This window comes from Meriones unguiculatus, chromosome 20, assembly GCF_030254825.1.
Source record: "Meriones unguiculatus strain TT.TT164.6M chromosome 20, Bangor_MerUng_6.1, whole genome shotgun sequence".
Lineage (NCBI taxonomy): Eukaryota > Metazoa > Chordata > Mammalia > Rodentia > Muridae > Meriones > Meriones unguiculatus.
In genome coordinates this window covers 70698994-70726769 of record NC_083367.1, presented here as the reverse complement: position 1 = coordinate 70726769, position 27776 = coordinate 70698994, and the positions used below count along the sequence as shown (strand labels likewise).

Here is a 27776-nt window from a genome sequence, read left to right as displayed (position 1 = left end):
AAAGATGGGCTTGTCACCAAACCTGATGACAGGCGTTTTGATCATGGAGTAAAGGAGAGTTGTCCTTTCTCGACATGTTATGAAATTAATATTTAACTTTTTTAATGTATCAAGTTAATTTACTTCTAATAAAGTTTTATGGTTATGCTGTAAGACCAAAACATGAGTTTTTCTAATATTCTGGTTTTCTTTTCTCCTCTTTTTACCTATAAATTAGAATTTGTTAACATGCTTAGTCCCTCTTTTCTTTTCAAGATAATATTTATGGTCAAGATAGATTATCTGAAAAAAATAAGTGAAAGGGGTGTACTGGAAAGTAATTTTGTTTCCATATTAAAATGCTGAAGTATTGGAAAAATAGTAAGATATGAAGTGGAAAATACACACAAGGTAGTCAATTATATAATGTGTTTGTCTCGGATTTATTGCACTTTCCTTAATCCATAGAAAATGGCAGCATCCACCACAAGCCCACAAAACGTCACTTTCCAAGTGTGGCTGGCTTGCACATTCCTTTAAGAAGAACTTGTAACTGATGAGACGGAAGAAGTGGCCAGCGTTTGTGCTCTTAAGGCCGTGCGTTAAGTGAAGAAATTGGCGAGGTTTCTTACTCTGGAACTTGCTTTGTAGACCAGGCTGTCCTCAAACTCCATCTGCTTGCCTCTGCCTCCCAAATAATGGGATTATAGGAAGGTTTCATTTTAAAAAGAGAGGACATAAATCATGGCCTCATTCACTGACTATGATGTATATTGCTTTTCTTTGGAAAGTTAATTATTCTGGGCTTGTAAAGTTTTCTGGTTTTGATAGTGCTTGCTCTCAAGTTAGACTATTATAGCTAACTTAAAATAGTTAGCTTTTGGATGACTGGTTTGATATATTTGTTGTCTTGACAGTTAACTGATTTTACAATGTGATTCCATATTACAAATTCTATAACAGAGTTATTGCTGAAGACTTTATAATCTTATTTTTACTTTTTTTTATTTGTTTGGCAGTTTTTGTTTGTTTTGTTTTGCTTTTTCTTGAGACAGGGTCTCTACATAGTCCTGGCTGTTCTAGAGCTCACTTCATAACCCACAATGGCCTCAAACTCAATTTGTTCGTCTCAATGCTAAGATTAAAAGCATGAACTACCATGCCTGGCAATTATTGTTTGTTTGTTTGTTTGTTTTTTCTTAAATGGTGATAGTATTTAATTTTTGGATTTATTGTTGTTGAATGGCTGTAATTTTTTATTTCTCTCATAGAAAAATATTAACATATTTTGAGATTATCTTGCTAAAATTACAACGTTATACTTCAAGAAATATAATTTTAATAATTTGTTAGAAAAATAGTGTTGATGGCCTGGGCATGGGTGGCTCACCCCTTAAATCCTAGCAACCTGGAGGCAGAGGCAGGTGGAATGAGTTGGAGGCCAGCCTGGTGTACATAGAGAATTCCAGGCCAGCTAGCATGACATAGTGACACCCTGTTTGGATAAGAAGAAAAAGAAGAAGAATGTTGGCTTTTTTTAAGGCTGATTAATGAATCAAATATCAAGTATTACCTAAATGACCTATAATGTGATACTTATATACTACATCAACAGTGTAAAAAGTATTTCAATAAAATATATGCTGAGATAATACAATTCTCTTTTTTAGGTGTCAGTTGGAAATCTAACTTCCTATAACTTTGAAAGGTGGTAACATCATCTAGCTATTCTGACTGCACATCACTCTTTTTATGGTAAAGACATTATTTCAGAATATCATGAAGTCTGATAATGTCAGCCAATCCACAGAAGCAACATGACTTAGAGTTAGTATTAAATGCCAACAGGGAGGGAGAAGCATCCTGCCTTCTCATTGGACACCCTGGAGAGGTTGCTGTTGTTTTATCAGCTGATAGGAGAATGTTGACATGTATCTAGTTCTGTTAAGATGTGATATACATGTTCCTAAAAATCACTGAGTTATAAAAGTAGCTTTCCCGAAAACAGCACAGAGCTGTTAAGAAAAAGATTAGAGATACAGCTCTCCAAAACTTGACTCAAATATTTTTTTAAAGCCAAGAACCTTTTTAAAAATATAGTACAGTTTTATTCATGTTAAAAATTCAAGAAAGGGCCAGGTGGTGGTAGCACATGCCTTTAATTCCAGCACTTGGGAGGCAGAGGCAGGCGAATCTCTGAGTTTGAGGCCAGCCTGGTCTACAGAGTGAGTTCTAGGACGGACAGGACTACGCAGAGAGACCCTGTGTGCCGGTGGGGGGGGGGGGGGGTGGCAAGAAATGTGTATAAATACTGTAATAGATATTGTACTTTGCCTTGAATAAGACCTGAAATTTGCCTGCAGAAGTGAGCTTTATGAAATAGTGAACTGAGAGTTCTGAAACCAAAGAAACTGTAACACAGGATGTGGCTGGCACAGTTCATAACGTGCAGAAACTAGGAAAGGTTGGAGCTGTGCTCTTGTGTTTTTTTGTACTGTGTTCAGCTTTTCTTAAACAGATTTTTTTTATTTACCTAGTGTAAATATTTACCGAGCTGAAATTGTAGCAAAATATACCTAATATTCAAACAGCGGTTTAATATTTCAGTTGTTAGAGCAAATTTGTCACTTCAAAATAGATGTTACAACCAAGCTGATTTATAGCTGAACGAAAGGAAAACCCTTGAACTTGAGAGGTTAGGTACTATTATGGTAGCCTTCAAAAGCTACGTATATTCTGATCCTTAGAGATTTACTGCAGAGTGTTGGGGAGCAGGGTTTGTCATGCAAATGCCGTGCCCAGAGAGGCAGTCCTCTTGAGCTAGGTGTTAGAAGCCATCCCAGCATGGGAACTGAACCCAGGTCCTCTGAATTAGCACTGTACATTTTTAACTACTAACGGTCTCTGTATCGCTACCATACAGCAGTGAACAAGATAGTGTCACCACTTTGAAACGGGAAACCCGGTGGTTTGTGTCAGTGTATCGTTAGCAGTCAGGGATTAGTTCTGAGAAGCAGGTGTTGATCGTTGGTAGTAGTCCAGTAGCACAGGTCGACTGCCATTTCCTAGCCTCTTGGATGCTCTACTTCTATAGAGTAGCTTCCCGGTATTCTCCCAGCTCAGCAGTCACGGTTTACAGAACTTCCCCAAAGTCAATTTTAGAACGTGTTAAAATAGACAAATAATCTCCTTCCTTCTTGTCCATAACAAAGGGAGAATCTTAATGCCATGCCGTTGAGAAGTGAAATTTATGTCTTTCTTTATATTATTGTTTGATATTTAACAGAAATGTATTTTTCTTTATCAAAATAATTAAATTTGTTGCATGGTGGTATATGCTGAAAATCCCAGCAGTGGGGTAGCAGACAGGTGGACCCCTGGGCCTTACTGGCCAGCCATTCTAGCCAGCTCTGTAAGTTCCAGGCTCGTGAAAGAATCTTGTCTTTTAAATGCTGTGTCTTACGGGACAGTATTTCCTTCAGGTGCCTCTACATTTACCAGTATATGGCAGAGTGATCCAGTGAACTTTGGAAGTTCTAGATTCTGTTCATCTTCTTTACTGCCTGGGGTTTGTGCTTCATATTAAAGTATTAAATCTCTAAGCAACATTTCTTGAACATATTACCACCAAAATCTTATAGCATTACTCAAAACATAAGTGGCACTGAGTTTTCAAATATGTTTTGTTTTGTTTTGTTTTGTTTTGTTTTGTTTTGAGACAGGCTTTCTCTGTGAAGCCCTGGCTGTCTGGAACTTGCTCTGTAGACCAGGTTGCCCTGGAAATCACAGAGATCACCTGTCTTTGCCTCCTGAGTGCTGAAGTTACGGGTGCGCGACGTCACACCTGGCTCGAATAGAGTTCTTACAATTGGAATTACTGAAGTTGTTCTTGTTCCTCCTCAGCTTGATCACAGTCCCCATCAGAGTCGTGAGAGAGGTGTCGTGAGAGGCTCATTCCTGCTAACAAGAGGTCGTGGTGGCTCTCCCGCTTTACAGCACTGATACCCAGCGTGTGTCTCAAAGAACTTAGTGTGGTTTTCTCAGTAGCAGAGCATCAGACTGCGCTGTGATTAGACCAGCTGCGCTTACCTTCTTTGATAAGCTTTATCGCTTGTCAAGGTGAGAGCAGTTAAAGAAACCAGCAGAAAAGATGATAGGCTGTGTCTGTGGGACGTGGAGAGTGCTGTGAGGAAGTGCTGGGAAATAGTCTCCAGAGGAGCTTCAAGATACAGCTTGATTTCTTTCCATCAGCTCCATAGTCCTCATCCTCTAGAGGTGCCTTATAATCCTCACAGAGGAAAAGTAGTATGTAGATGCGAGTTGTTTTTTGTTTTGTTTTTAAATGTTGGAAGAATGGTATGGGAAACTTTTTAAATGGGTGCCAATTGATAAGTGAATTCAAAAACTAAAACAAAGCAGCTTAATATCATTTAACTGTCTTCTGGCCTCCTTTGTTTCTAATAAATCATGCCCAGATGGGCATGTTAGCTCACTCCTGTAATACTAGAACTCAGAGAGCTAAGGCAGGAGGATTGCCCCAAGTTCAAAACCGCCTTGGGCTAGAGAGTGAGCCCTGTCTATAAATACGCTTTTCTGTTGGATATTGGGTTAAGTTTAAGGTTTCTTTCCTGGTTTATAGCAGTAAGGCCATATATGTTTTGTTTTGTTTTGTTTTTTGTTGTTGTTGTTGTTGTTGTTGTTGTTGTTTAAGTATAAATTTAAAAAGTATAAATATCTTTCACTAACTTGGGGGAAATTAGTCACAGTTCCATCAGGTTTATTTGCTTTTATCCACCTGCTTCTCTGTCCTGTTTTTCTGACCTCTAAATTCAAGGACATTAAAGCTGTTGGTGCTATCTGCTGGACCCTGAGGGTCTGAAACACCCTACTCCCACTCAGCACTCTCTCCATCTTCCAGATTGCTTTAAGTTCACTGGCTTCACTTCTCTTATTTCCTACTGTTGATAAGTCTGTCCAGGGGATTGTTTGTTTCAGATGTTTAGTTCTTAAATAGAAAAATGTTATGTGCAGTTTCATGTGTGTGAATACATAAATATATTCTGCTTATTCCTGAGAAGTCTGAGTATATTCACCCTTACACCAATGAGCTGCTTTCAAATCCATATTGCGATTCTGGGCTATATTTTGGGCTTGTTCTCCATTGGTTGTCTTTTTCTTAAGTATGGGTTAGTGTTTCCTGTTCCTGTTTGATTTTAATTGTTTGAATGTGATTAAGGACAGGAATGACTGTCTTAGAAATAGAAAATCTGGCTTTTTATGTTTCCCTCGGTGGGTAATGGTGCTTGGTTTGTTTTAGGGGACAGTTAATTTTAACCTTAGCCTGGCTGCTCTGAGTGTCTCTCTCATATATGTAGTTCAGAGATCAAACCAGTGCACAAAGAATACACAAGATTCGGCTTCTGGCTCGTGATCTCCTCTTTTTCCATGAACCACTCCGTCCTATCAGGAAGTAGGCATATTTGTGCGTTTGCAAAAGGTTCTCATTTGTGCCCTCACTGTCTAGAAAACCAGGCGAGTAGTAAGTGGCTGTTCATGCTTCAGTATTGGAATAAATCAGAATTTGTTTTCATTTTTCGTCTTTTTAATTAATGAAGGTGTTTCTCATTTAGATGTTTATTTGCCCGCCCTAATATTGTGTGTAAATTATTTTTTAAATCTAAATCATTGAAATGTGTTTTAGAAATTGTAATATGAAAGCAACTTTACAGTAAAACTTTCATCCAATGAATATTGCATCTTTTGTGAACCTAGGTTTGGTCTACTCCTGGCCTGGGAATACAATACTTAACTCCATAGTCCTCATCCTCTAGAGGTGTCTTATAATCCTCCCAGAGGAAAAGTAGTATGTAGATGCGAGTTGTTTTTTGTTTTGTTTTTAAATGTTGGAAGAATGGTATGGGAAACTTTTTAAATGGGTGCCATTTGATAAGTGAATATAAGGAAGTAAATGAGAGAGCCTTCGAGTATCTATGGGAGAAATGTTAAAGGCAAGAGTAGTAAGTCCAAAAGTCTTCAAAGAAAAACATGACTGGCTTCTTTTAGAGGATATACCAGAAGCCCATTAGCAGCTAAGGGAACAGGAATGTGTTAGAAATGAAATAAAGAGGATGGTAGTAACAAGAGGCCTCGTGTGCAGCTTTGAGGCAAAGGGGGCGGGCAGCTGCTTTGGTGAACTCTTCACAAAGATTGTTTATGGGGAAAGACAGAAGGTGTGAAAGGTGTGGGCACTGACACAAAGAATGGAGGTAGAAAAGTGACCGTTAAACTTACAGTAATAGCTAAAGTAGATTAAGGTGGCTCAGACAAAAGCAGTAGGGGTGAGAATAGTCAGACACAAGAGACTTTTGCAAATAAATACAGCATAATTCATGGTAGTAAAGATGGAACAAGAGAAGAAACACTTATGTACATGATACAACGGAAAACTGAAGTAGAAAAGACTCAAGGTTATTTTTGCATAGAAGAGGAGTTGAAAGCAAAGTATAAATAGATTGTAGCATTAAATTTACTAAAATACGGTTTTTCAGGTTCTTCTGTAGTTTATTTTGTTAGGTGCTAAGGCATATACCCTTTCATGTAATCATAAATTCACAGCAGTATTCGCTCTAAAATTGGTTCTCATTAATTTTTTTTTTCCTTTCTTTCACAGAAAATGCTTGGCCAGAAGAGATGAATACTAATTCCACTCAGGCCTAGAATTGCCTACTGAGATAGTCCTGAGCAGGCGACCTACGAATGGCCCAAGGAAGCCACCAAATTGATTTTCAGGTTTTACATGACCTGCGACAGAAATTCCCCGAAGTGCCTGAAGTTGTTGTGTCCAGGTGTATGTTACAGGTTAGTGCCCAGTGGTCTGGATTGACGAACAGAGCACTAATAGTTATCCGATGCTTTTTAGATTGGAGGAGGGGTCTTTGTTGGCATCACTGTGCTGTAATGGAAAGAAATGGTCTTTGGTATCTCATAATAATGTGGCCTCTGGCAAAATGCGGCTCTCAGTACCTGCCTGACTTACAGGCAGGAGAGCTAACATGCTAGCTTACATCATCTTGCTCCTTTTCCCCTTGTCCTCTTGTCAGATTTTTAAAATCTCAGATCTTTGTATAAAAATAGAAAAAAATAATTAAGGAGTCAGAAAACTTGTTCTTGTATTGATTTGGTACTCTGAACATTTGTCAAAACCCTGTTTGCACTTCAGTTTCTTCTCTCTGACATGAGGGATTTGTATGAACAGTGCATAAGTTCCAAATTGTAAAGAAAAAAATGTTGCTTTATATTTCTTAGTTTACTTTCTAGGTTTTCCAGTTAATCTGTCCAACTTTTACATTGTTCTTAGTATACAAAATTTTAGAAATCCGTAATTCTAAATATTTAGTGATAGTTGTAGCTCGCCATTTATTTAACCTGGAAATCTTTTTTATCAAAAAGTAATCTGGGGATCCTTCAAATTTTGACAGTATAACTTTTCAAATCAAGTAGAAGGGAGAAATTTGTAGGAAAATAAAGCTGTATGACGGTGTTCACAGTCATTGAAAATCTATAGGAAAATAATGTAGGTTCTTTAACAAATTTCTTGTTGTTAAAAGAACTATCTAGAACACTTACTTATAGCACAATGATTTTGTTTAATTTTGTTTTTTTGAGACCGTGTTTCCCTGTGTAGTACAGGCTGGCCTCAGAGTTAAAGATCTACTTGCCTCTGCCGCCTGAGTCCTGGGATTAAAGGCATGAGCCACCACTATCCCCTACTCAGTGATATTTTAAAATCAGCTAACTGGGAATAAAGTGTAAGGTCTTTTCTAGAACTGCTTAAGGTATTTTCAAAAGGTAAAGAAGATATCTTATGTATACTTCAGTATAATTTTGATGTATTGAGAAAATAAACCAAGTGTTAAAGAGGCAAAAGCACTGGGGGAAAATGCAACCATTTCTCACTTAAATGGTATGGACTATCATTTCCTACCAATAAAAGTTCTGGGGTCATTTTTATCACACTGTAGACATTTTAACATCATTCATTTCTCTCTGGCTCCTAGTCTTGCAGCTCTGAATTTGTTTCCTCTCATTTTGTCTACGTTGTATTGGTAGGTCTCTCGCTACTCACATCCATTAGCAGATGTTTGTTATTGCCTGTCTTCTAGCTGGCTGCCCTGTCAGAAGAATATTTATCTCCTTGCATCTGAAGTATAAGCAGAATGGTCTTCCCCAAATATTCTTTTCTCTTTACTTCTCTCTCTTTTTTTTTTTATCCTCCATTACTTAATCCCAACTCCTTTTGGAACCATGTGTTTCATGAAATTTCCCATGTAAATGAACCTTCACTCCTAGGACCAGCTAGTCTTGTTTCACTCGCTTTGGAACATGGCTCAGCTAACTCATTTCCTTCTCCAAGAACGCTAAGGTTTCTATGTTGGTTTTGTTTTGTTTTGTTTTGGAGAGGGTTGGCTGTTTGTCTGTCTGTTGTCTTCTCATCCAAGTTGTATATGCCCTGTGAACCGTCAAGGTGAACGTAACTCATTAATCCAGTTGTGTGTGTGTGTGTGTGTGTGTGTGTGTACACATTAATTCGTATAGGTGCCTATATATCTTCAAGTATGTTTACACATGTGTATGGGTAGACACCTGAAAGAAACCCCTAGTATTATTTTTTTTTCTGGAGCTTTACATGTTTTTTGAAACATGTAGAGTTTTTTAATACTTGTTCTAATGTACGTGTGTTTAGGGCTGACCAGGGCTCATCCCTAGAGAAGATTGCTTTTCCCTCTCAGCAGCCATTGATTGCCTATAGCTCCTCCTCTGGGAGTGGTGCCTCATGGAGCCTCCCCTGTCTGCACTGGCATATTAACTGGTATGATTGTACAGATCTTCTTTAGGCAGCCATACTGTTATGATTTCATAGCTGTCACTTCCCGTCATGCTATAAGACACTCTCACAGCAAGCATCCTAGTCCTCTGGCTCATAAAATCTTACCCCTCCTCCATGGAGTAGGGGTTGTGTTGTAGATATACTAGTTGATACTGGGTACCGCACAGCTGGTCATTCTCTGCGTCTTGACCGGTTGTAGATTTCCTTGATGGTCTCTGTTGCCAAAAGAAGTTGCTTTGATGAGAGGGGAGAGCTAACCATATGTGGCTTTTTAAAAATACTTAGAATTTAGCTGGGGTATTATAAACCTAGCTACCTCTCTTTGCCTGGAGAGGTCATGGGCCCTAGAAAACAGACTATTTCCATTTTCCAAAACTGCCTACCTGGTTGGTTCCAGGCTCCTGAGGGGGAAAAGCTCAGCTTTATTTGTCATTAAGTCTTCCACAGACTTGAAGATTGCTGCATATCTGGTTGAAAAATATAAGCACTAAAAATTAACTTACATAGTCTTTAGTTTAAAAGAATTTGTTTAACAATTGACTATATAAATACTGGCTTATTTTCTGAGTAGTTTGAGGAACTTTGCATTTTATCATTTCACTTTTAAAAGAAATTTAATTATGCCTTATATTGTTAAGTTGATTACTTTGTTAGTGTAAAAATTGTATTTTTAATTAGGCTGCATTTTTACTGTATTTGAATGACAATTCTTAGACAAGGATTTGATTTACATTTATCTGTTACTAATAAGCTTTCCATTATACTAATAATGAGAATTAATAACTCAATATATATGTAAAATAGTTCTCAAATCAAAAGATGTTAAGTCTGGAGATTATATTAGCATCACATGTTAATTGTATAGTACTGCTGTGGGAATGAAGTCTGTATTCACGGCTCGCAAGGAAGACTGACCTGTTCTTATTTTGTCTGTAGAACAATAACAACCTGGATGCCTGCTGTGCTGTTCTCTCTCAGGAGAGTACACGGTATCTTTATGGTGAAGGAGACCTGAACTTTTCAGATGAGTCTGGAATTTCTGGTCTACGCAATCACATGACTTCTCTCAACTTGGACTTGCAGTCACAGAATGTTTACCACCACGGAAGAGAAGGAAGCAGAGTAAATGGAAGTCGGACTCTGACACACAGCGTCAGTGATGGACAGCTTCAAGGTGGGCAGTCCAACAATGAACTGTTCCAGCAGGAGCCACAGACAGCACCAGCTCAAGTTCCTCACGGCTTCAGTGTGTTTGGAATGCCCAGCACATCTGGTGCTTCAAATTCAACACCACATCTTGGATTTCACCTAGGCAGCAAAGGGCCACCTAACCTCTCTCAGCAAACTCCCAGATTTAACCCTATTATGGTGACGTTAGCCCCAAACATACAGACTGGTCGGAGCACTCCTACGTCTCTGCACATACATGGTGTACCTCCGCCCGCACTTAACAGCCCACAGGGAAATTCTATCTATATCAGGCCTTATATTACAACTCCTAGTGGTACAGCTCGGCAGACACAACAGCATTCTGGCTGGGTATCTCAGTTTAATCCCATGAACCCTCAGCAAGCCTATCAACCTTCGCAGCCTGGTCCTTGGACTACCTACCCTGCGTCCAGTCCTTTGCCACATACCTCAGCCCAACAGCCCACTCAGCAGGGCCACCAGACCTCTCATGTCTACATGCCCATCAGCTCGCCGACTACCCCACAGCCACCAGCAGTCCACTCATCGGGTAGCGCTCAGTCTTCTGCCCAGTATAACATTCAGAACATTTCAACAGGACCTCGAAAAAACCAGATAGAAATCAAACTTGAACCCCCACAGAGAAACAGTTCTTCAAAATTACGTGCTTCTGGACCTCGAACTGCCAGCACGTCTTCAGTGGTCAACAGCCAGACCTTAAATAGAAATCAGCCCACTGTTTACATAGCTGCCAGTCCTCCAAGTACTGATGAGATGGTCTCCCGTAGTCAACCTAAGGTCTATATTTCAGCCAATGCCACCACAGGAGATGAGCAGGGCATGCGGAATCAACCTACACTCTTCATATCCACAAACTCTGGGCCATCTGCCACCTCCAGGAACATGTCTGGGCAAGTGAGCATGGGTCCTGCCTTTATCCATCACCACCCTCCCAAAAGCCGAGTGTTGGGGGGGAACTCTGCAGCGTCTCCTCGAGTGGTGGTCACTCAGCCCAACACGAAATATACTTTCAAAATTACAGTTTCTCCCAATAAGCCCCCGGCAGTCTCCCCAGGGGTAGTCTCCCCTACCTTTGAGCTTACGAACCTTCTGAATCACCCTGACCATTATGTAGAGACAGAGAATATGCAGCACCTCACGGACCCTGCTTTAGCACATGTGGATAGGATAAGTGAAGCTCGGAAACTGAGTATGGGATCTGATGATGCTGCCTACACACAAGGTAATGCTAATGTTAAAGGAGGGGTCATTTTCCTTGCTACGTTGACTGAACGTGTGATTTCACAGCAGAAATGGGCATCCACATGCCGTCTGTTCTGTCTGATCTGCCTTCTTACACTAAGTATTCTTCCGCTTGGCTGTATCCCTGACCCAACTTCTGTCTTTAAATGTCCCAAATAATAATTATTGTCATATTTGAAAGGAGTCATATAAATTTTAATTTTATGATCATATAATCTGGAATTTTGTAGTTAATAGATTTTCAGAATCAACTTTGGCTTGTTTTTAATTTTTTTATTTACTTTGTTTTATATGTATGAATAGTATTTTGCCTTACTGTATGTCTGTGCCATGTTCTTGCCTGGTGCCCACACAAGTCAGAAGAGGTCATCATCTCTCCTGGAACTGGAGTTAAGGATGGTTGTGAGCCACCTATGTAGGTGCTGGGAACTGAACCCAGGTCCACTGCAAGACCAACAAGTACTCCTAACCGCTGAGCCATCGCTCCAGACCTTTAATCCTTTCTGATACAGCAGCTTCATGACTAGGTTTCTTAGAAGAATCTGACTCTTTGGTCTTATTTAAACTGATAGTTGGTAAGTGAGTCTTTATCCAACCTAGGTTGTGGTATTTTCCTATCCCATAATCCTGCATAGAGATTTCACAACATCCAGGTGCCCAGGGCCAGCTTAACCTTACACAGTTGGCATCTTGGTGTAGTACGCTGATGCACGTGTGTACTGTAGAGGTCTAGGTGATTCTGTTTGTGCTACAAGTTACGGTAAAATTGATACTATCCCAATACCTATGACTGACTGGAACTTTTTCTTTACTTCAGCAGTGCCTGAGTTTCTATAGATTACCAGCTTTTCCACCGAAACTGAGTTCTTTCATCAGTCTTGTCCTCTCTCCTAGCAGAATGGCAGGCTTCCTGTAATGTAGAGCAGGGTTTTTATGAAGATAAAAGGTGGACATTATATTAAAGTTACTCCTATTTAACTTCAGTGAGAAAGCAAAGTGTTCCTTAAATATACTGTCTCCATATTTTCCCTGTTCTCTCTAGATCTACCGCAATCACATTTTCCCCAGTGCAGTCGCCAGGTGCAGTCAAAGTCTTGGTGACGGCGTTGTTACCCACTCAGTAGCCATCTTTGCGCCTTCACCTCCTTCCTCTGGAGATCAGCCCCTCTTCTCCATGAAACGGTGTCCCTGCTGCTTTTGTTCTGTGCAACCCTCCCTTGTCTTTCTAAGTCTCACCTCTTTGCCCTTCTACTTCTTTGGTCCTAGTGAGATCTGAGTCTCTTGGCTTACTTTTAATAAGATCCTTAACCTCTTTTCTGTCTGTTCTCTGATCTCATTTGGTCTCTTGATTTTTGTTACATACTTATTTCTTTCTTTAAATAAGGTAGTCCTAAGTAGACCAGCTCTGCCCAAGACAAAGTTTTCCTGCCTCAGTTCCCAAGTGCTGGGGTTATAGGCCTCTGCCACCATGCCCAGCTCTGCCCCTTGATTTTAAATAACATTGTATATACCCCTGACCCCCACATTGCTAACTCTAAGCCAGACCTCTTCCCTGAGTTCAAGGCACCTTATCTGTACAATCGCCCTGCATTGGAATATGTCGTGGGTTTCTCAAATTTAGTGAGTCTTAAAACAGCCTCTGACTTTCCCAGCAGTTTATTCCTCCCTTAGTCAGTTACTGGCAATTGAATTTTCTAACGATTAGAATAAACGTTGAAAACATCCTTGACTCCTTTATTTCATATTCACATCTTATTTGACAGAAAATCCTGTCCTCTATCTTTCCAAGTATATCCAAATCCTGTTTTCCCACCCACATGGCCCCTGCTTTCATCTAACCGCCGACACCTCTCAGATTAATATAATAGTAGCAGTATACTGGCCCTCACCCTTGCCTCCTTGTGGTCTACTTGCAGCCCCGCAGCCAGAGAGCTACTGTTCAAAACTACGTCCCGTCCTGTCACTGTGCAGTTCAGTAAAAGCTCTCAAAGCCTATGTGCGTGCCATTCCTTCTCATCTACTTTGGGGCTTTGTTTTTTTATGTTTTCAAAATTTAATTAGAGTATGAGTATGTGTGGTTGTATGTGTGTTTACGTTCTCACGTGTGCCGTGTGCATGCATGTGTGAGTAGGAATGCATGTGCTGATGCATTTGAGTGGAGGTTAGAGAACTCACTGGAACTCATTTTTCCCCTTTGACCTTTACATGCTTTGGGGGGGATCAGTCTCAGGTAAATCAAGTTATCAGTGTCCAGTGCTTTGCCCACTGAGCCACCTTGCTATTCCTGCTTTCTTCTTTCAGTCACTACTTTGCTTGCAGTGTCCGGCCCCTCTGGCCTCTGTCAGTTCCCCGTGGTGCCTTTGTACTTGCTGTCCTACTGTTTGGACTTTGCTGAGAGCCCACTGAGCTGTAAGCTACATCCCTCTTTCCTCCTGGTGGAGACTGGAGCGAGTAGCTGTTGAAAAGTAGAAGAGCTGTCTGTCCTCCCTCGGAGTGGCTGGCAGATGTCTTGATAGATGTGGAGGGGAAAACCACTCCTCATTCAAGCCCATTGGCATGGGGGGAAGAAAGAGACATACCGTGTGTCATGAAGCCAAGGCCCAGCAGACCAGAGCAGCCGCCAAAGGGTTCCTCGGCCTCCTCCCCAGCAACCTCTTAGGACTGATGTAGATGGCAAAATGTGTTTGCTGTTTAAAAACTTGCATAAAGTTGCATTTTAACTATACTTCAGTGTCTTGTCTCTAGTTACACTTGTAATTCTATCATCCCATTAATATTAATAGAAGCTTTGATTTTTGTTGAGCGAAAGCCTTGACTTTAAACCTAAAATAGAAATTGGTTTAAAAAAGTTGACAATAAGTTTATTGAGTTTTGTGTTTCTCATTCCTTGTCATTTTTCACCAGTACTTCCTTACACATCACAGCACTTTGAGATTTAATAATTCTAGTTGTGATACAAATTCAGTGATTTTTTTTTTCCAAAAGGAAACAGTTTAAATTAAGTTACAATGTTTAAATTGGTAGTTGGCTTAATTTTATGAAGTGCCTCCTGTAGAACTTTCATGTTACTATAATCACGTTATTAAATAATCATCTTGAAATCACAAATTGACATCAAACTGCTCATTTTGCTTGTTTGTTTGTTTTTGGTTTTTCAAGTGAGTGTCCTGTCAGCTCTTCCTGTTCTTTAGTTAAAACAGACTCTGTAGGTGGTGCAGAACTCTACCCGGAGTTAGCAGGCCACAGAGTCCAGCCCTGGCTGATGGGAGCTCCATCCTACAGCTGCCTTCTTGGGCGCCACGTCCCATCATTGGAGAACTCTGCTCAGCAAGCTCTCTTAAAACTGATTCCTTGCTGGGCAGTAGTGGCACACGCCTTTAATCCCAGCACTTAAGAGGCAGAGGCAGGTGGGTGCCGAGTCTGCAGAATGAGTTCCAGGACAGACAGGGCTACACAGAGAGACCTTGTCTCAAAAGCCAAACAGAAAAATAATATCTTAAAAGCATTATGACAGCAATATACAAATCATTTTAAAAGTCTGACAAAAAAAAGAATATGTCTCCACCTCTATTTAACTGTTAAATAACAATCTTTATTAACATTTTTATTTTTCCATAGAGTCATTCATATACAGATATACATTCATATTACTATATATATGCAGATATAAGCACATTTTTAGTACGTACTGTATTCATATGGATATTTGTAAACACCTGGGGTGGGGGCTAAATTGTCGCCTCTAACCTTATGTTGATAAATTGAACCTGTCAGGATTGCATCTGTACTGTAGAGATTCAGACTTTTTCTTTACGCACGACAGTATGACAACTATTGATGTAATCTTCACGTGATATTAGGTGTGATCACAAATAACCCAGAGCCCATTCAAATTATATCCAGGGTGTGCTTATGCAAATATTAACACTTTCTTCTTTTTCTTGTTGTTTTGTTTAGAAACAAGACCTTTCTTTATAATGCCCAAATAAGCATTGAATTTGTGTTCTCCCTGCCTCATACTCTATAAAATGTCATTCCAGATTAGCTGGTGGGCTCTGTTCTATGAGAAGAGAAATCATAGATGAACCGTGCCCCGAGCTTCTGTGGGGAGTTATTGGGGTAAAGCAGGTCCCAGAGTCACTCCCAGCCCTGAGTAGACTGCAGTTTATCCCATCATGTGACTGCCATCGTTAATGTGGCCGTCTTCTACGTGACGCTTCCTAGACCTCCTAGTCTGTGTGCTCCATTTTTGAGCGGCGAGCACTTGGACAGTGTGCACGAGAGCTTTCTTCCCCTTTCTGTCAAGTGCACAAATGATGGGAAAGAAAATGCTTCCTTGTTCTGTCACATAAAAATGTACTGTGTGGGTTTGTTTTTTATTTTAACTTGTCTATGAGGAAAGAAGATGATCTTCAGGAGGGACCCGCATTTCTTAGTTTGTTGAGCATGCCTGTTTTTAAGGGACTTGGTGTACTTTTTTCTATCTTGCAGTGACTTTCACTATGCTCACTTAATGTCTTAAATGCTTTACTTTCGTGTATTTAGATTTGCTGGTCTCTTCCCCTTCTAGTTTCTGGGGTTTGTATCATAATTAGAAAACCTTTCCCTGTTCATGATTTGGAAAAGCAGACAGCAAAAGTCTTGTGCTGTGTTTCTCTTCAGTGATGGTGACACTCCTTGAAACCACAGTGAACTGGCCTTATGACATTCCATCACAAACCTGAAGACTGCTGCCATGTCTCCTTAAAGTAGAGGTCTATGTAAGCTGTAAGCATCCTAGTCTCTGAGAAAGGTATCTATGCCTCGGTGCCGGAGAATTACATGCCGAGGCTTAGTTATGTACAAATAATGCCAACACATCACTGCCTAGCAGAGGCCCCACCAGCTGTGTTAAAAAGACTAGCTCATATTAATGCTAAGTGTAATGTTGGGGATGTACAGAGCTTCTGCATTATCTCAGTTTTCTTGTTGCGTTTGTTCTTTGAATTACAGGCTATACAGCAAGGTGTGATTTCAACTAGCCTTAAAAATGGCAAAACAGCTGAAAACAGGATGTTTTAGAAAGGTGCCATCTTTGAATCTTTTGTGATTCACTGACCAAATAAATGTCTAACAGTAATAGAACAGTGTATAAAACAGATACAGTCTCTGCTGCCAACCCAGTTGAATCCAGAAGAATTTAGATTTATTTTAAAGGCTGACATTGTTCTTTCTTCATTCTAACTTGAATAGGAATTAGTTATATACTTACTTTAGGCACATTAAATCATATAAATTTAAGACTTGAGAAATAAGTACCTACTACAATTAATGACAAAAATTATCCTTTTTTAACAATTCTAAAATCTTTATATTCGTCAATACCTGAAACATTTTACAATTTCTTTAGTAAGTGTATTGTCTAATAGTTTTGAGTGTTTCCGGAAGAATTAGTAATTATTTTAAAAGTGCCTAAAATTATTAAAAACTAACACTGTCTAGAACTTGAAGTGTCTTTAACAATTCTTAATAAAATCAAGCATTTGTGACCATCAGAAGCTGGGAGAAGTTGAGGCAAGGCAGCTCTCCCACAAGGCGCCTGTACTCCAGAAGCTGCGTTGGAAGGCGCTGGCAACCAGCCGCTCCAGTGTGCGGTTGTCGGAGCAGCAGCGGGCCAGCGTGCTCCAGCTGCTTTGTTCTGTAATGTAATTCTGACAGAAAGAGGACTTAAAAGCTGTTCATTCTGTTCTAAGTTGCCTACAGCATAGCAGCAGCTTATTAAGAGAGCGGAGGAGTAGAGTGTTTCTTTTATAAACAGTGTATATCTGAATTTTAAAAAACTGCCTTGTGGACTGGAGAGACTGTTCAGCAGTGCTGCTTTAGAGGACTCGGATTCAGTTACCAGCACCCACGTAGAAGCTCATTTGTAACTCCATTTCCAGGGAGTTCCACCCTCTTCTGAACTGTGCAGCCACGAGGAATGCTCATACATGTAGGCAAAACAGTCCTACAAATACATGTATTTAAAATCGCGTGTACTGTGGTCACTAGTAACAGTTCAGATTATTCTTGTCAGATTTTTGTTTTCTATGTCTTCTGTGACCTTTCTTGCGCGCTAGGTTTAAGCACGTGTTCTTTGTTTTTGTTGTTTTAATTTAGAAAGTAGGTATTTCATTTAGAAACTGTACCTTCATTCCTTTATTGTAATCCCTAAACACTTAACATGTTGGCATTTAAGAATGGGTTCCGTGTAGATTTAAGCATAGCCCTAATAGGGAAACACAAAAGAAGAGGGCCTTGGGCCCTTCTTTCCAAGTCTGCGGCATACTTTTTGGGTTTTGTACTTCCTGATTCCTTTTTTTTTTTTTTTTTTTTTAATTTTCTGGTATTTTAGTTTCACTTTGTTTTTATAACAATCTCTGCCATTCTCATACATCACTATAGTTGTCTTGTGTATTTTCGTTTTTATGCTCGGCTTTTTGTTAGTTTGTCTTTTATAGTCCATCCTTTACATTTAGTTTCTTCTTTAAAAAATGTATTTCAGAAAAAAAATAATTTTAATAGCTACCTGTGATTGATAAATTCTTTCAAACTTTGAAAGTATGCTTATTCATCTATACTCTTTGGTAGTTTAGGTAGGTGAACAAATTGTTCCATTCATTATCTTCTAGAATTATATTTTTATTTCTTCAGTTTGGGGACATCTTTAACGAGTATCCTTCAAATCTTTTCTCCACACTCTGTCTGCCCCTGAAATTTCTTTTTAAATGTATAGACAAACAACATTTAGCAAATGATTCAGTCTGAAAAAATGTGCCATGTAGCCAGTCCACTCCTCATGCAGTCACCATGGAGCGCCCAGATCGGTCTGGTGGCTGCTGCACCCGTAGGCCCTAGCACACGTACTAACTGTGTGTGGCAAGCCTGCACAGCACGCCACTGTCCTGGGCACTTCAGGTCATTGTGATACATTGGTAAGTATCTGTGTGTCCAAACATTTCTAAACATGGAAAGCAAGAGTACTGCAGGCTGGGTACCTTCTCACAGCAGCCTCTTCTTGGGTAACAGCATCCCAAGATGTCTTTCCAATCCAGTTCCTAAAAGACAAGGTTCCCATGTCCCAGGGCTGGCTCCCAGGGACAAATGGATTTTAACAGCTTAATAAACTTTCTCAGGTAACTCAGCATGTATGCAGCAAGATTCATTGCTTCTTTTAGAAATGCTGCTGAAGTTGTTTGACAAAATATAGCCTGGAAATGAGAAAATAAAGTGTTTGCTTTTCTAAGTGACAGTTTTTAATTTGCAGTTTGAACAGCTTGTTAATACTCACATAGTTGAAGTCAGTCATGTTACATACATCAAAATGTATTTATCCCTTTTCATATTCTCTTATAAAATGTCATAAAATTGTCATGTTAGAATGTCTCATGCGTAGACCAGTGTGTCACACTGGAGAAGAGAGACTTGTCATTTCCAAGAGTAAGATATGAACTGCCAAACAGCAAGTAGGTTAGTGTACTAAGCTAGAACCTTTTAAAAAGGAATGGACTGCTGTCTTAGCCATCATGTAGGTTTAATCCTCACCGTGAAAACTTTTTTAAGTGTGTAATATTTGCTTAAGTAATTAAAACAGTTTCCAGGTTAAGATTTTTTTTTTTTTTTAATTTAAGTACTTAACAATATTTTGTTTTAAAGTAGCTCTAGCATTCTAGCAGACTGTCCCAGAAATGCTTGTCTGCTTCGGGGTTAGCTGCTCGAGTGGGTGCGTCCTCATGCTTGTGTCCTGTTGCAGCTCTGCTGGTGCACCAGAAGGCCAGGATGGAACGGCTTCAAAGAGAGCTCGAGATGCAGAAGAAAAAGCTGGATAAACTCAAATCTGAGGTCAATGAGATGGAAAATAATCTAACTCGAAGGCGCCTGAAGAGATCAAATTCCATATCCCAAATACCTTCAGTAAGTCTTGTGTAGCCACTGTGGCCTCTGTGCTTGAACAGGAGAGCAGGCTGTCTGCCACAGTGTAAGGGTTGCTCTAGATTTCCGCAGATGCTCCTCATTCGTGTTTGTGTTTCTGTCCTTCCCTGCCCCTGCCAGACTCCATTCTTTCTTAACTAATGACCTGAGAATTCAATACAAACCTTTTTTACATGGAATTATTTTTCAGCTCGAAGAAATGCAGCAGCTGAGAAGTTGTAATAGGCAACTCCAGATTGACATTGACTGCTTAACCAAAGAGATTGATCTTTTTCAAGCCCGAGGTAAAGTCCAGTGCGCACTCAGCTCAATTGATTGACTTGATCTGCCATCTCTTTTCCTGTGGCTGAGAACAGGCTTACCAGGCATTGTCTCAGAGTGTTCGGCTTTGGAGGCAGATAGTGCAGAAGAATTGGCTTTTCAGCCTGTCTTCCCCCAATAAGTATGGAATTGGTTCAGAAAAGCAGACAGACTCGGTAGACTTTAGATCTGCTGCAGCCTTCTCCTCAGCCCTGTGGTAGGGAAAGCCGCGACTGTGCGTGTAGCTGCATGATCGAAGGTGTGGCTTCTGTGTATAGACTCGTTAACAGGGTTTATTATCAATATGGTTGTGTTCATGGAACCGCTCTCCTTTTGCCTTTCAAGAATTGTGTGTCCTCATCTCACTGGCACTGCCTTGATTGATTAAACAGAAAAGGACATAAAAGTATAGTTATATTCTAAGTGATAAGGCTTTATAACCAGCAGTAATTTCTTATTGTAGTATTTAGATTTAATTCAGTTCCATAGAAAACGTAACTAAAATTTATCACTGAAACCTAATTCTCAAGTTGGGGAAGTAATAGAAATATATCAAACTTAATAAGGAACAAAGGAAAGTTAACCAGGGAGTCTGGTCACATCTATGTGTGTAATCCAGCATCCATCAGACTGAAAGATGAAGGATTTTTCTTAAATTGATGTTAAAATGCCAGTTAGTTATCATCCTAGCTTGTCAAGTGGAACCAGGGCTCTGCTTCTAATTCTTTCTCACAAGCATCGACTTCACTTGTTCCCCGTTGGCCACTTGCCTTTATTGTGAGTAGTAGCTTATACCTAGATTTGGAGACAGGTTTTTGAAATCTTACATAGAATTTGAATTAAGAGGGTATAATTTAAAGCATTTCTTCTGTTTATTTTTAGAAAGAAATGCTTGCTTTAAAATAAATTAAGTATTTTTCAGCTTTAAATACTGATATATTTACTTTTTTATATATTTCAGGACCACATTTTAACCCCAGCGCTATTCATAACTTTTATGACAATATTGGATTTGTAGGTCCTGTGCCACCAAAACCCAAAGGTTAGTGCATCCATTAAGTGTGAAAATTGTTACATTTTGGAAAGCAAAATCTTAGGGAAAAAAATTTTTTCAACCTTCCACTTTAGAGATGCTTCCAACTTTGGCATTCTGGGTGAATTTCTTAGGAAGATGTTTGTTTATTTTTATTTAAATTCTGGGGCTTGGGGAGGATGTAAAGATGTAACGTATTTTAACTTTTTAAGAATAATGTTTGAGATCTTAGTACCCACTATGTACTCTCAAAACAGTTTGTGTTTAAAACAAAGTATAAAGGTTTATTTTCTTTAAATTTTTAAAGAATGATAAGGAAGGCACCTTAGAGAAATTCAGTTTTCTGAGAACATTGTTCTTTATAATTCTGAGTAATACATACTGAATTCCAGGTCAGTTTTAAAAAGTATCATCTGGTAACATTTTACAGCATTCACAGAATACTTGTGCACCAAGCTAAGACATGTTAAAATAAGTCTGTGGTGTAAGCCGGGCGTTAGACTATGTGTACAGATGAAATGGTAGGCATAAATCTGAGTTTCCAAAAGTAAAATATATAGGCATGTACATTTAGGTCACTCTGACACTCAATTATTAATCGAGCATAGTTTGCTTTTAACCCTAAGAGAAGTAAAATAAAGAATTTATAAATGAGGATACAATATTAAGAAAGCAAATTCTTACTAGAAGAACACAGAGTGTGGCCAGGTGGAGTTGGTGAGAGTGGACTCTGCATGTAATTGAAGTTGTCAGCCAACCTAAAGTAGGACGGTGTAACAGAAAAAAGCCCACAACCACAGACAAGGGAAAAATACTCTGAACAAATGCTTACACAAATATTCTAAAAGTCTTTCAGTGAAAAAAAACTCAGAAGAATCATCAAATGACAAGGGAAAACAGTCAGAAAAGCAAGAAGAACAAAAAACAGTAGGAGTGCTAGATTTCTCAGTAATGATTGCCTTCCATGGAAGTACAGTCAACTCTCCATCAGCTGATAGAGCAAGTAGGCTTTATCTACAAGACTCATTTTAGACATAAAGACACAAAAACTGAAGTCAAAATATACAAAAAGGTACTTTATTTAAGTGGTACTAATATAAGTCATGAGTGGCTATAATTAATCAAACAAATTATACTTTTTAAATCTATAAAGTTGCCCCCCAAAAAAGAATATGATTTTATGTGTATGAATGTATGTACATTTGGTAGCATGTACAGAATTGTCTTCCCATAAAGTGTGTCATAACAAGTTTAAGATCAAAACCATTTTAACCAAAATCTTTGAGCCATGGTTCTGTGAAACCAGAAAATAAGCAATACAGCCATTAATATTCACTGGGTCTTTGAGGAAAGGAATTTTCAAGGTGTCTGGAGAATGATCTGGGTATGTGATGCTTACTGGTAGGACACCTACCTAGCAAGGCCCAAGCCTAAGGTTTACTCCAAAACCCTGGTTCTTACACAAAAGTACCTGGAAAACAAACAAAACCAAACATACCAGAACCTGTGAGAGGCAACAAAAGCAAATGGTAAGTTTATAGAGAGAAAAACCTACATTAAAAAAGAAAGACCTCAATCTAACTGTATACCTCAGGGACCTAGAATAAGAAAGTAGGCCCAGAGTTAGTAGAAAAAAAGTAATAATGAAAATTAACATAAATCCAAGAGTTTAAAAACAATAGAAAATCATTAAAACATTTGAAAAGCTGAAATTACAAATCCTTAGCTAAACAGATTAAGGAGAAGGAAAATTCAGGTTAAAAACTGAAAGAGAAGTCATGACAACAGAAGCCTCAAAAATGAAAGAGTCATAGGGGACCAGTGTGAGCATGTGTGTGTCTACAAACTAGTAACTTGTAAGAAATAAACTCTGAGAAATCCTATCCATCTGCATCAAGCAGGTACACAAGCCTGCCAACAATAAGGACCTTGGGTCAATGGTACTGTCTCGTTGAAAAGTTCGGAGAATTAGATGGCTTTTTGAGTAAATTCTGTGAAACATTCAAAGAACTAAAACCTATTCTCTTTCCCAAAATTGAAAAGAAACACTTGCAATCCTGGGCAGACTTTATAAGTAATAGGAAGCTGTGGGCCCAGATCCCAGGGAACACAGGTGTGTAGGTTTTTTGCTGCAGTATATAACAACACCCTAGAAAGACCATTCCACATGACCAAGTGGAATCTACTGAGATACAAGACCTGCTCGAAGTGAACAGATTAGTCAGTGGAGTACAGCAAGAGGAAACAAAGTGAAAGAAGAAATTATGCCATCTGAATAGACATATAAAAAGAATTTGATGAAGATTAGTCTACTTATGATTAAAGCATAAAATACAAGATGCATTAGTGGGGAAGGTACTTCCTGTGAAACCTGGTGGCTTAGATTCAGTCACTGGAACCCGTACAGTAGAGGGAGAGACAACTGCATTTATCCTCTGAATTCTATACTTCTGCCCTGGAGTGCACGCACACACCCCGCACACAAGTAAGCATAACGAAAGCCAGCAAGTGAAAGGGAATTTCACATTAGCATCATAAAGGCCACTATCAAAACCACACATATGTCACAGCTGGGGAAACTGGAAGCTTTCCATCTGATACACGGTCCAAGACAGGAGTTCCCACTCTCTGCTTCTTTCAGCGCACTGCCCTGGCTGCACTGCCCTAGCCAGAGCAGCTTTAGAAGGAAGAAAAAGGCTTTCAAGTGAGCAAAGAGGAAACAGAATGCTGACGTGCTTATCTCAGCTGCAGTCTCACTGTTTTTATTGGTTCACTACAGTGAAGCATGTTCTGAAAATACTGTGTGGAATAGTTCAAAAATCAATAATACATAGACTTTTAGATAGCTTTCATTAGTGTTAGATCTGTTTTACCATGAATTGTTACTCAATTTTAATGTGCCTGATTTATAAATTAGTTTTATAGGTGTTTGTGTTCTAAGAAAAAACACAGCATGTACCAGGATCAGTATTTGCCATGGTTTCAAGCATTCACTATTAAAACTACTTAGTGAGTTCATCAATATAAAAATCAGTTACATTTCTTTATACAATTAATTATGCAAAAAGAAATTCATAATATCAAAGAAAAAGCAGTGTCATTCACAGTGACAAGACGTTAAAATAGGGATAAACGTCACCAAAGAGGCAGAAGAGTTTTATACCAAAAATTATAAACTGAAGAAGGAAATTAGAAACATTCATGTTCGTGGATTAGAGAATTTGTATTGTTCCGCAGCCTTTAGTACACGGGATAATCTATAGATTTTTATGTGCTTTGGTGTTTTGTCTGCGTGTGTCTGTGCGAGGGTTTAGGGTCACCTGGAACTGGAGTTACAGACAGGTGGGTGCTGGGAATTGAACCCTGTCCTTTGGCAGAGCAGCCAGTGCTCTTAACTGCTGGGCCGTGTCTCCAGCCCTGATCTACAGAGTATGCAGTCACTATCAAAATTCCAGTGTCATGCTTATAAGAAAATGTCCTAACATTCAGACGGGAAAGACTGTTAAGTAGCCAGAGCAATCTTGAGTGAGGATGAAGATACCACACTCCTTCAAAAGAGCTGGCACAGCTACAGTGACGAAAACGGTGCAGTCTTGGCATCAGACACAGACCAGTGGAGCAGAGCAGAAACACAGGCGCTTCAGTGCTCACCTTCCCTCACGATGGCTGTGTGAGCAAGGGGCGCTGGGGAAGCCGAGTCTCCATATGCTGAATTACGGGACTTGACCCTCCGTATACAAACATTAGCTCAGATGGAGCTGGCAGGAAGGTGCAATGGTGAAGGCCTTTGGTGCTAGCTGACCTAGATGTTCTCAGTCTAATCCTCAGGATCCACACAGTAGAAGGGAAGAACCGGCTCCTGCAGGCTTTCCTCTGACCTCTCCATGCATGCTGTGACACATGCATACTCTCACATGTACATACGCAGAATGCCTAAATGTAAACATTGTAATCAGCTAGGTTATAAGTTTAAGTACACGATGAAACTTGCTGGATGAAAACTTGTAGGCATTGTTCAGGGCTGGGCATGGTAGCTAAGGGGCTGTGTAGCAAAAGAACAGTGAGGAAGGCCCCTGCTGTTTAACCAGATTTGGGCTTCTCCTCTACCGTGTCTACTTTGTAAGTTATAACAGTGTGTGATGACTTTTGACCCTCTCCAGTTTTTCAGCATTTGTTATTGCCATAAATGTAAACAGAGGTTTGGAAATTAGTTGTTTACAAACAAGTGTCATGGCACACACATAGTCCCAACACCCATGGGATTAAGGCAGGGGGTTGCTGCAGTTTAAGGCCAGCCTGAGCTACATGGAGAGATAGAGCCTCAGAAAGGGATAGGGAACAGTTCTTTGTGTTTTGTGTTACTAAAGACTTGTTTTTTTCAGTAGATTAAAAAAATATGTTTAATGGAGACTTCCATTCCTAGTAAGAAAAATACATCTATAAGCACTACTTGAATGGGAAGCGAAACTCATGACTACACTCTCAGTATGTCATCCAGCAGGAACCCTTTTCACAGTCCGAAGTGACACTCGGGGTTGGTAACGAGTGGTTACCATTTCTGCTGCACGTTGGAAGTACGCGCTGTGCGCCACCTTGGGCTGCGGAAGTGTCTCTGTCCTGCCGCTCCTCAGAGAAGCGGCCCCATAACGGAGGTGGAGGCCCATGGCAGTTGAGCCAGTTGTTTTCCCTGCTCACCAGCCGCTTTCCCGCTACGTAGAGTCACCAGGCGTTTGGTAGACTGTGGGATTGTTTTGTCTTTTTAACTTCTTAAAAATCGTGTCTTGTCTTGTTTTCTCTTACTGCTTCCTTACAGATCAGAAGCCCACCACCAAAGCACCAAAGACTCACGACACAGAGGATGAGGAGGGGGCTCAGTGGAATTGCACTGCCTGTACTTTTTTGAATCACCCGGCCTTGATCCGCTGTGAACAGTGTGAGATGCCTCGGCATTTCTGAGCCAAAGGCCCGTCTCCTCTAAAGCCACATCCAGAGTTCAGACAAGTCGCCTGTCGTCGGGGAAGTGTTTCACTGCCACATAGGAGAGTCCAGCTGAAGGTGATGAGACGGTAGTGCGCTGCGCTCAGCGTCAGCCCTCGGCTAACGCTACCTCAGTCTAGAGTTGTGGACAGTGGAGACTCAGCGCACGAAGGCTCTGAGAGCCTGGACTGCCTAGCCGTGTGCGTGTATCGTGCCCCACGTGGACCATTCTCGCTCTGTCAGTGCCTAGGTGTTCCCAGCGCCTGTCCCCTCACGTCACTACTGATTTTGACAGGAGGGGTAGGATGACAGCTTTGTGTGTTTTTGAAGCTTTTGGTGAAACACTACACACACGAAGAGAAGGAACAAGGTTTAGCTACTTAAAACTCTGCTGCCGCATAGTGCCAGTGGATGCGGGAAACTTCACAATCTGTGGTACTTTTGACCTTGTCTTCTGTCTTCTCTGAAGACGTCTCTGTGAAGCCAGCATCTAGGGTCTGATGGTAAAAAGGAAAGCAGTATGCGCTGTCTGTACAATCCGCAGTGAGCTCCCCAAAGCCTTTCCTCCTGTACAGATCTCTCATGTCTGCTTTAAGTGACTTCTTCATTATTTTCTTATAGTTCTGTATGTATAGTGTAATAGACTTTTGTTAACTAATGTTCTTTTCCCTTTTAGTAAGCACGGTCATGTTTCCTTTTAAGCCTTACCTGAGAAAAGCAATGCCATAGATTTAAAAAAAAAAAAAAAAGCATTAATGAAATGAAACTGTGCACAAAATAACTTCCCTCTCCTCCTCCTGCTCTTTGTCCCCTCGGGTGCCAGTCCTCTGAGAAGACTTGCAGGTGCTGCTCGTGAGTTGCAGGAAGCCCTGCAGGCATGTCGGGAGGTCACGCTCTACACTGACTTCACAGTGGGTGACCAAACGTGGCCTTTGTCTTCTAGAGCAGCTTAAGCACAAGTGCCGAAACCCACTGACATCTTCCCCTCCCGTGCGGTGTCGCTCAGCACTTCATGGAGGCTCCCATTGGGAAAGTAGTTTCAGAAGCAGCCACAGCAGCAGGTCCAGCAGCCTTTTCCTCTTGGGAAGAAGTGCAGTTGCTGTACTGTCGGGACAGTCCATTTCTAAACCTGACTGGGTGACAGGACCGTGTGTTTATGAAACATAGTCATCTTTAGGACAACTGAAGAAAAGCTGGAAAAAGAAAGAAAAACAAGCAGACTTGAACACTGAAGCAACCTCAGACATCTCTTTATTTTGATGATATATTTTTGTAAGGAAAATAAATATTCATAAGATCAGGAATGTATATAACTAAATAAAATCAAGAAAAAATAACAGTATGCATTTAAAAAGAATTATGAAATTATCAGTGCTTGGAATGGGGCTAAGGGAAGTGCTGAAATATAGCAAAAAACAGGACATAATGTAGATTGTCCCGCTGTAAATGTCCACATGTGGCTATGTCTTAGATAAACGGGATTGTTACAGATGAGTGACCAGAAGGTCAGAGCCTTGGCTTCCAGGCTCTGTGTCCTGAGTGTGGAAGAGATGTGGCGATCATAGGTCACTTGACAGCAGACCCCAAAACTCGTACATTTGATGCATTTGTTTAGAAGCAGGCCTTGTTTTTCAGCTTCCTCTGCAGTTCTATGTGAAGATTGGTAAATCAGTTTTTACTTGTTTTATTAATAAAACGTAATTTGGATATCTTGAGTTGATGGTTTTGTGATTTAGCTGGGTAAACTATCTTTGTAACAGATAAGTTATTTATAAAAATTAAAAAACTTATATTCTAATGTGGATTTTGTGGCTTGTCTTTGAAGTTTGTGGGACAGTTTGTACCCAGCATAATGTTCATGGTTAACTGAGGTCAGGAGAAGGCAGCAGCCCTTCCTCTCTTGAATCTGCTCTCAGCTCTGGATTTATTGGTTCCTGCAGACTGGTTTCTTCTGAGTTGATTGGTTGGTTGGTTGCCTGGTTTCTTGTTGCAGGCTGAATCTCACTATGTAGACCAGGCTAGCATCAACTTTGCAATCTTCTCAGCTTCTCCAATCCTGTGATTGTACGCACACACCATGTCTGGTTGCCAGGCTGTTTTTTAACTGATGCAGGCAGCCAAATTTCAGCTGAGGAGGAAAGTGGATAGTGGCTTCTTTTCATGGTGCATTTTAGCTCATTTCTTTTAACTTTTAAGAAT

The 27776-nt window shown here is 40.1% G+C and overlaps 1 protein-coding gene across 7 annotated transcripts in view; it reads left to right on the top strand.

Moving 5' to 3' along the window:
- Positions 1-27375, top strand: part of Tab2 (TGF-beta activated kinase 1 (MAP3K7) binding protein 2) — a 53338-nt gene extending 25963 nt beyond the window's left edge. For 4 of the 7 annotated variants that reach the window (XM_060373375.1, XM_021627367.2, XM_021627365.2 and 1 more), the window contains 6 exons: positions 6650-6837; positions 9803-11297; positions 19089-19249; positions 19458-19551; positions 20529-20609; positions 25414-27375. In XM_060373375.1, coding sequence (XP_060229358.1) covers positions 6736-6837; positions 9803-11297; positions 19089-19249; positions 19458-19551; positions 20529-20609; positions 25414-25556 — 2076 coding nt within the window. In that variant the 5' untranslated portion in view covers positions 6650-6735 and the 3' untranslated portion in view covers positions 25557-27375. Of the gene's footprint in view, positions 1-3882; positions 4099-6649; positions 6838-9802; positions 11298-19088; positions 19250-19457; positions 19552-20528; positions 20610-25413 lie in introns of those variants that run through there. The other 3 variants (XM_021627366.2, XM_021627369.2, XM_060373377.1) reach the window with 3 other exon arrangements.
- The last annotated feature ends 401 nt before the right edge of the window (positions 27376-27776 follow it).